The following is a 9,500-nucleotide window of genomic DNA, read 5'->3' on the forward strand; positions in this document are numbered from 1 at the left end:
TTGGGGGGGACGGGGGACGGGGGGGAGACCTCCCTAGAGTCTGTGGATGATTGAGTCTTTAGACACTTCCAGCAAGCTGCATGTTCCTCCTAATGTTCCTGGCATACGCTAAATGCAAACAGGAGGTAATGGTCTTTCCATTATCCTATACAGCAGTATACAGTAACACAGTGGCGTGCACAGATAGACACTAGAGGGCACCCCCTGCCCTTGGCAATGTGCCTTTTTGGAGAATTTTCTTTTTTGAAAAAATAAAGAAATCTTATTTTTCTGTACAGTGTACAGTACATTGTATAGTATGTGGACCATGGTGAGACATTGATCAATTCTTGATAAAAAAATATCCAATATATTATTTAGGCCCCAAAAAAATCTATAAATCTCACACTATTAAGGCAACCGGACGGTTCCATGCGCTGCACAATGTGCCCTTTTTTCACTTGAGCACCACCTGCCCCTCTAAATGTCTGTGCACGCCACTGCAGTAACAACTCCTTTGCTGCCCTCTTTCCGGTGGCTAAAAGTTGTAGAAGAACTCACTTGATCATGATTTCTCACTGCATACACTAAATGCAAACAGGAGGTAATGGTCTTCCCATTATCCTACACAGCATTATAACAACTCCTTTGCTGCCCTCCTTTCGGTGGCTAGAAGTTGTAGAGGAACTCAGTTGATTGATTGATTGATTTATTGATTGATCCTATTTTGACTTTGTTGCTATCCGATATATTTTTACCGACATCCCAAATAATAGGAGGTCATGCCAATGTGACGTTATACAGTGGGCTTCGATGACTTCATCCGACATGACACCGCATTATTTACCGTAATAATTATAATAACAATGACCGCCCCCCCGCCCCCCCCCCCCCCCCCCCCACAGCCATGATGTAATGATAATGACAATGACCCCCCCCCCCACACACACACACACACACACACAGCCCATGATGTCATGACAGAAGAACAATGCGACAGACAGATGCTTTTTATTGCACCAGAATAATCCGTGTCACGTTTGGAGCACAAGGCTCTTCTTCTTCTTCAGACCTAAAAAGACTTATTGACGGACAATAAAAAGCATCTGTGGCGTTTTGGAGCCCTCTGTGTGCGAGTAGCGTTTCATTTATTTTGGCCGGCGCTCGAAAGCACCTGTCTCCAAACCTGGGCTGAGGATGTGCATGCGTTTGACACAGACAGACACACAGACACAGACACAGACAGACAGACAGCAGTGTACGGTAGATTTCGTCGACTAAAGCCATGACGAAAGAAGTTCGTCGACTGACTTCTTTCGCTGACGAAAACTATACATACATTTTTTTAAACTAAATAAAAACTAAGCTATGGAGGCCTCGTCTGAGGACGACCTATAGAGAAGCTATATGATGACTAAAACTATGACTAAATTAAAAGACAAGTCGTCTTTTTCAGCATGCAACCAAGTGTAAAATCAGCCATCAAGGCCCGACAAAATACATGTTGGTCGACTGAAACTAGACTAAGGGTAAAACATTTCAGATGACTAAAACACGACTAAAACTTAACAGAATCTTATTCAAAAGCCTATGACTAAATCTGCTCAAAATCAACAGGCAGACAGACAGACAGACAGACAGACAGATCTAAGACACTCAGGACAACAGCAGGGACAGGGATTTTCCAACTGCCGTCCGTGACCGCTCCCACAGATGGGACGGTAACCGTGACCGTCCCACAGATGGGCCAGATGGGACACCGGTAGTCATGGCGACCAGATGGGACTCTCGTCGCTCGCCCATGACTCAACTCAGGGAACACAATAAGTGTTGCCAGGACTGCTTATTACCAGCGACCTTTGGCCTTGTTCTCCATTAGAGTTGCCGGTTGCACGGTTTAGTTTAGGGCCAGGGCTTGTTTCTAAAGTGTCGTTTGTTTCCAGATGTTTTGAATGGTGTTTAAAACCAGTGGTTCTGAAAACGTTTTCATGTGAAGGACCCCACAAAAATTAATATAATAGAACACGCCTCGAGTGTAATATTGCAATTATACAGTTAAACAGTTACCCGTAAAACTATATATATTTTTTTTTACTGTTTTTTTTGTAGGCTCCACAGAGCCGAACCGACTTTTATTCAGCTCTAAAAGAGGATTATGAATCGGCCCTAACACAGTCAACAGTGCAGAGCACCAGCGCCACCAAATCTGCCTCCCCAAATAAGACACTTAATTTAAATCTTTTTTAAAAGTTATTTTTTCTTATCAAGACGGAGGTACTCACAGCTGTCCTCGTCGTCCTGGAAGACTTTGCTGACGTAGCAGGCGTACACGAAGCCGAAAAGCTGCCAAGAGAAGAAGAAAGAAATGGGAACAATAATTTAGTTTACAAAAAGCCTTAAAAGCACGACACGACAACACAATCAAATCGTTAATCACAATTAATCGCCAAAGTAAAATGTGTGTGTGTGTGTGTGTGTGTGTGTGTGTGTGTTTGTGCGTGTGTGTGGGGTGGATGCCACACACACACACACACACACACACAGGCTGCCTGCAGTTGTTTGGGGTTGGGGGGGGGGGAGGGGAGGGGGGGGAGGGAGGAGGAGGGGGAGGGGAGGGGGGTGATTAGCGCTTCCGAAGCCTATTATTGCTCTTGTTCCTGGTCTGGTCGTACATAAACCTGATTGTCCCGGGAAGCAGCAGCTCTGTCTGCCCTGTGGCCGTGCGTCTGAAACAGTAGATCTATAGTAGTTCTGAAGCAGCAGCTCTGTCTGCCCTGTGGCCGTGCGTCTGAAACAGTAGATCTATAGTAGTTCTGAAGCAGCAGCTCTGTCTGCCCTGTGGCCGTGCGTCTGAAACAGTAGATCTATAGTCGTTCTGAAACAGTAGATCTATAGTAGTTCTGAAGCAGCAGCTCTGTCTGCCCTGTGGCCGTGCGTCTGAAACAGTAGATCTATAGTCGTTCTGAAACAGTAGATCTATAGTAGTTCTGAAGCAGCAGCTCTGTCTGCCCTGTAGTGCTGCCAACGAATATTCTATATCCGAATATAGATTCGAATCAAAAAAAATAATTAATAACCGAATATATAAAATTAAGGTTCGAATTAAAATAATAATAAAAAATATTTATTTATTTATTATTATTATTAGTTTTCGGTGCCATGGGTAAGCGTTGTGACTTGTGAGCTTGTAGATTAGTTATATTTGCCACGCGACACGCCGACAACGGCATACATTGAAGAATAAATCAGATGCCTCGCACATTTCCTAAACACAGACTATACAGCGCAGCGCAGCGCAGTTCTGATTGCCTGCCTCGTCTCCAGCCATGTTGCCTCAGAATTCTTTAGGGTCACTAATTTGAGCATAACAGCGGAGCAGCGCTAGCCAGCTAAAAAGTTTCATAACGTCGGCACTCGGCAGCAGACCCACAGTCCACAGATAATAATAATGCAGCAGAATTAACACTGCCTCCGTGCCTCGTTTTGATAAGGCTGTGTGGTAGGATGGCTCATTTAGAAAAATGTTTTACTGGAGAAGGGAGAATGTATGCGCGTTGTGTTCCATCTCAGTTTTCAGCAACACCAATGCGCGGAGAGAGAGAGTTGCGCCAGCAATGCGATCTTAAATGTTATGTCTCAGGTTGTATTGGTGTAAATATAATTATTAAAAAATCCGATTGGCTCGAATTTAATCCGAAATCCGAATGGCTCGAATTGTTCGAATCCACGTGGGTTTTTAAAACGAATATCCGAATCCAATTTTTGGACAATTACGGCAGCCCTACTGCCCTGTGGCCGTGCGTCTGAAACAGTAGATCTATAGTAGTTCTGAAGCAGTAGATCTATACAACGGCGTCATCTCCGGGAGTGCCTGCAGGTAGCTTAAACACCCACTGGCAAAATAATAAGCCAATACGCACCCACTGAAATGAAGGCTGAAGATCCCCTCCCCCTGGTCATTTTGTCACATAGTCACACACCTTTACCTTTACGGGGGTGGGGGGCACTTGGGCCAGAACAGGTATTCAAATGCTAATAGGCTCAGGTCAGAATGGGTTAATGTTCTCTCCCTCGTGCCTGTTGTAGCGTGGTCATATACCAACGCCACGTGGTCATACGTCAGCGTGGTCAGTGCGTGGTCACATATATACGCCACGCCATACGAGCACACGCCTTTCATGCGGAAACGTCGTGGGTTCAAACAAACCCCACGCCAAATCAAACGGGTTCAGATCTGAGCCGATTAATCTCCTGCTGCAGGAGGAGGAGGCCCATCTGAAGCCTGTCCTCCAGATGTACAAACACATGTCCCTTATATATATATATATATATATATATATATATATATTATATAGCAACATCTAATGCGACACAGATGCTATGTTGGATTGAAAGAAATGTAATAAAATAGACGTATACGTTACAACAGGTCTAAACGCGTTATGGGCGAAACATCCCATTTCTATTTGAAAGGACAGTAAAGTATGAGACAACTGCATGGCTGTGGGTTAATGGAAAAGCATAGTATAGGCCCACCCAGCACCTATAGGCCCACCCAGCACCTATAGGCCCACCCAGCAGCTATAGGCCCACCCAGCACCTCATAGTATAGGCCCACCCAGCACCTATAGGCCCACCCAGCACCTATAGGCCCACCCAGCAGCTATAGGCCCACCCAGCACCTCATAGTATAGGCCCACCCAGCACATATAGGCCCACCCAGCACCTCATAGTATAGGCCCACCCAGCACCTATAGGCCCACCCAGCACCTCATAGTATAGGCCCACCCAGCACCTATAGGCCCACCCAGCACCTTATAGTATAGGCCCACCCAGCACCTATAGGCCCACCCAGCACCTCATAGTATAGGCCCACCCAGCACCTATAGGCCCACCCAGCACCTTATAGTATAGGCCCACCCAGCACCTCATAGTATAGGCCCACCCAGCACCTATAGGCCCACCCAGCACCTCATAGTATAGGCCCACCCAGCACCTATAGGCCCACCCAGCACCTTATAGTATAGGCCCACCCAGCACCTATAGGCCCACCCAGCACCTCATAGTATAGGCCCACCCAGCACCTATAGGCCCACCCAGCACCTCATAGTATAGGCCCACCCAGCACCTATAGGCCCACCCAGCACCTCATAGTATAGGCCCACCCAGCACCTATAGGCCCACCCAGCACCTCATAGTATAGGCCCACCCAGCACCTATAGGCCCACCCAGCACCTTATAGTATAGGCCCACCCAGCACCTCATAGTATAGGCCCACCCAGCACCTATAGGCCCACCCAGCACCTCATAGTATAGGCCCACCCAGCACCTATAGGCCCACCCAGCACCTCATAGTATAGGCCCACCCAGCACCTATAGGCCCACCCAGCACCTCATAGTATAGGCCCACCCAGCACCTATAGGCCCACCCAGCACCTATAGGCCCACCCAGCACCTCATAGTATAGGCCCACCCAGCACCTCATAGTATAGGCCCACCCAGTACCTCATAGTATATATAGGCCCACCCAGCACCTCATAGTATAGGCCCACCCAGCACCTATAGGCCCACCCAGAACCTCATAGTATAGGCCCACCCAGCACCTCATAGTATAGGCCCACCCAGCACCTATAGGCCCACCCAGCACCTCATAGTATAGGCCCACCCAGCACCTATAGGCCCACCCAGCACCTCATAGTATAGGCCCACCCAGCACCTCATAGTATAGGCCCACCCAGCACCTATAGGCCCACCCAGAACCTCATAGTATAGGCCCACCCAGCACCTCATAGTATAGGCCCACCCAGCACCTATAGGCCCACCCAGCACCTCATAGTATAGGCCCACCCAGCACCTATAGGCCCACCCAGCACCTCATAGTATAGGCCCACCCAGCACCTCATAGTATAGGCCCACCGAGGTGGATATGCTGGATAAGTCTGATGGGAAATAATAAAAGTTTTCTGTACATTTAGGGCTTGTTTGGACTCAAGCACTGTAAGACATGTGATGTTTCGAGTGCGTTGTTGTATATCAGAAGCAACTGAAAATATCTGTGCCCTTGATAATGTATTTTATAAACGTGGACTCAAATAAAAGAAATCGAAATGTGTGTCACTGTGTTAGTCTCTTCTGCCGTCATGCAGGACTTTCAAATTATTGGAAAACACAACATGAACATAAGTACTCTTATTATGCATATCGCATGCAATAAGTCACATACTCGTGCTCATACAGGTACACAAACAGGTACACAAACAGGTACACGGACATTGCTGGTTGTAGGAGTGGTTGCACCACTCAAAAACTAATGGTTCAAGCCCATGAATTAAGATTCCAGTGCCAACCCTAACGAGCGAACATTCGAACCCTGAATGTTCGGGGACAGCCTTAGTGTACAGTGTGTGTGTGTACAGTATGTGCAGTGTGTGTGTGTGTGTGTGTGTGTGTGTGTGCAGTGTGTGTGTGTGTGTGTGTGTGTATCTCCATACGTACAGCCAGTAGAACCTGCGTGGCGGAGCTCAGAACCTCAATGTACTGGTAGTCAGTGTGTGTACAGTGTGTGTGTGTGTGTGTGTGTACAGTGTGTGTGTATCTCTATACTATACGTACAGCCAGTAGAACCTGCGAGGCGGAGCTCAGAACCTCGATGTACTGGTAGTCCAGCAGACAGCCGGACACGGTGATGACGTGGTGGTCGTTGAGCGCCAGGGCGGAGTTGAGGACGGGCGTCACCAGACAGCCGGGCCCGTTCTCCATCCACCACGACCGGTGGAGAGACGTGTTGAACGTCATCAGGAAGTCCCTGTCCTGGAGGACACACACACACACACACACACACACTGTCAAGGAAATGTGGAATACCTTAGTTGTACATTTAAGGACATCATAAACCAAACCATGAGAAGCTGTTTTCTTGTGACCTGTGACTTGTGTGGTCTGAAGCTGAAGTCTAACTGAGATGTGTTGAGTCTGTACGTGGTGTTCCATTGTAACACTTCACTGCTACTCCGTATTCGAATACAATTTATTCCAATACTCTGAATTGTGTCTGTCTCATTATTTTGTTATAAGTGCTCACCGAAAGATTGCATTAACAACACACACACACACACACACACACACACACACACCACACACACGGTATAAATACAGTAACAATGATTTATTGATTGATTGAATATTAGCCAGACATGTAAACAGCATGACGTGCTGTTTGATTATTTTCTTATGTTTTCAAAAATGTTCAATCGCGCTTAAATGAGCTTGAATATCTGCTCATTTTGAAAAATCGTGAGAATGCCAGCACAAATCTTTGAATATATATATTCTTTCAGAAGACTTTTATTTCGACGTTAAAACACCAAAAGGGGTTAATTTACATTTACCTCCTGTTTAGTCTCCTGATAGATGTTTTTCAGGACAGTTTTGAAAGAACAGGACAGCAGATAAAAATGGTACACAGCAGAGTGGTAGAATGAGAATGTTACCACTCTGCTGTGTGGTAAAAAAAATGTTAGAAGATGGTGCCATTCTAAATTGAGTGAATGGCACTGTCTTGGCCACACGCACACACACACATGCACACACACACACACACACACACACACACACACACACACACACACACACACACACAGGAGCCTGAGCAACACAGTGAACGACCTCGAAACCAGTGTCAAAAAACTGCCAACCAATCCGAGGTCTTTTAAACGGCAGACAAAAGGCATGTCTATTGGAAGAGGTTCCCGTATTCGTACAGAGGGATATTTGTATAGGATAGAATAAGGGAGCTCTCGTTTTATGTCATGTAATATGTATTGTACAGTATGTACTGTATTAAGTTACTGTATTGTAATGTATACGCGGCCGTGGCTCAGCGGTAGAGTGGCCAGATGGTAACCGCTAAGGTTGCCGGTTCGAACCCTGTGGGCTCTCCCCCAGAGTTAGTGTGGAAGTGTCCTTGAGCCAAAGACTCTGAAACCCCTGGATTGCTCCTGATGTGCTGGTTGGTGCCTTGCATGGTTTCCGCCGCCATCGGTGTGTGAATGTGTGTGTGTGTGTGTGTGTGAATGTGTGTGTGAATGGGTGAATGTGATGCACAATCTGTGTAAAGCGCCTTGGATAAAGGCGCTATATAAATGCACCATTTTACCATTTATTTGTATCTTATGAAGTGTGAGGAACTCAATGCAAATTATTAGTCCCTGGACTTTTTCTTGTGAAACTCCTCGAAATGCTGTAGCCATTAAAGCTTTTCAAATAACTCAAATCTAAACAGAAATCGCGCACACACACACACACACACACACACACACACACGCACACACACACACACACACACGCGCACAAAAAACCCACGCCAGAAGCTTACCTGATTGAGCTGCCCCACCTCCAGGTAGTAGCAGATGATGAAGGAGTTCCAGCCCACCCACAGCACCAGCCACAGCGCATACTGCAACGACAGAGAACACACGTTTATTAGACTTATGTTTAAGGATCCATCCATCCATCTTCAACCGCTATCCGTAGCCACCCTACGCGACAAAAGATTTATATTGTATCTATCTCACGGATAAGATGAGGTATATATATATATAAACTTTATTACAGGCTCGTGGCCCACAAGGTAAGACAGTACATCACATATACGAGAATACAAAAAAAAAATGTACCCAGCCCCACAGGTTACTACTCTAGGCGAGGCACTCATGCCAGTGTCCTCTGGTGGTAGAAGTGTACCTTACAGAACTACGGCCTGGGTCTGTCGTCTGTCCAATGAGTCCATTCAGTGTCCTCTGGTGGTAGAAGTGTACCTTACAGAACTACGGCCTCATGGGTCTGTCGTCTGTCCAATGAGTCCATTCAGTGTCCTCTGGTGGTAGAAGTGTACCTTACAGAACTACGGCCTGGGTCTGTCGTCTGTCCAATGAGTCCATTCAGTGTCCTCTGATGGTAGAAGTGTACCTTACAGAACTACGGCCTGGGTCTGTCATCTGTCCAATGAGTCCATTCAGTGTCCTCTGGTGGTAGAAGTGTACCTTACAGAACTACGGTCTGGGTCTGTCATCTGTCCAATGAGTGTCCTCTGATGGTAGAAGTGTACCTTACAGAACTACGGCCTGGGTCTGTCATCTGTCCAATGAGTCCATTCAGTGTCCTCTGGTGGTAGAAGTGTACCTTACAGAACTACGGCCTGGGTCTGTCGTCTGTCCAATGAGTCCATTCAGTGTCCTCTGATGGTAGAAGTGTACCTTACAGAACTACGGTCTGGGTCTGTCATCTGTCCTATGAGTCCATTCAGTGTCCTCTGGTGGTAGAAGTGTACCTTACAGAACTACGGTCTGGGTCTGTCATCTGTCCAATGAGTCCATTCAGCGTCCTCTGATGGTAGAAGTGTACCTTACAGAACTACGGCCTGGGGTCTGTCGTCTGTCCAATGAGTCCATTCAGTGTCCTCTGGTGGTAGAAGTGTACCTTACAGAACTACGGCCTGGGTCTGTCATCTGTCCAATGAGTCC

General features: G+C 46.8%; 1 protein-coding gene across 2 annotated transcripts in view; it reads right to left on the minus strand.

Moving 5' to 3' along the window:
• Positions 1 to 8,428, minus strand: part of nkain1 (sodium/potassium transporting ATPase interacting 1) — a 12,529-nt gene extending 4,101 nt beyond the window's left edge. Inside the window, exons 1-4 of one of the 2 annotated variants that reach the window (XM_080787376.1) lie at positions 8,354 to 8,428; positions 6,625 to 6,789; positions 6,475 to 6,507; positions 2,262 to 2,322 (exon numbers count right to left, since the gene is read on the minus strand). In XM_080787376.1, coding sequence (XP_080643502.1) covers positions 2,262 to 2,322; positions 6,475 to 6,507; positions 6,625 to 6,774 — 244 coding nt within the window. In that variant the 5' untranslated portion in view covers positions 6,775 to 6,789; positions 8,354 to 8,428. Of the gene's footprint in view, positions 1 to 2,261; positions 2,323 to 6,474; positions 6,508 to 6,591; positions 6,790 to 8,353 lie in introns of both variants that reach the window. The other variant, XM_080787375.1, reaches the window with a different exon arrangement.
• Positions 8,429 to 9,500: the final 1,072 nt, after the last annotated feature.

The sequence above is a fragment of the Protomyctophum bolini genome (genome assembly GCF_963924005.1).
Source record: "Protomyctophum bolini genome assembly, chromosome: 17".
Taxonomy (NCBI): domain Eukaryota; kingdom Metazoa; phylum Chordata; class Actinopteri; order Myctophiformes; family Myctophidae; genus Protomyctophum; species Protomyctophum bolini.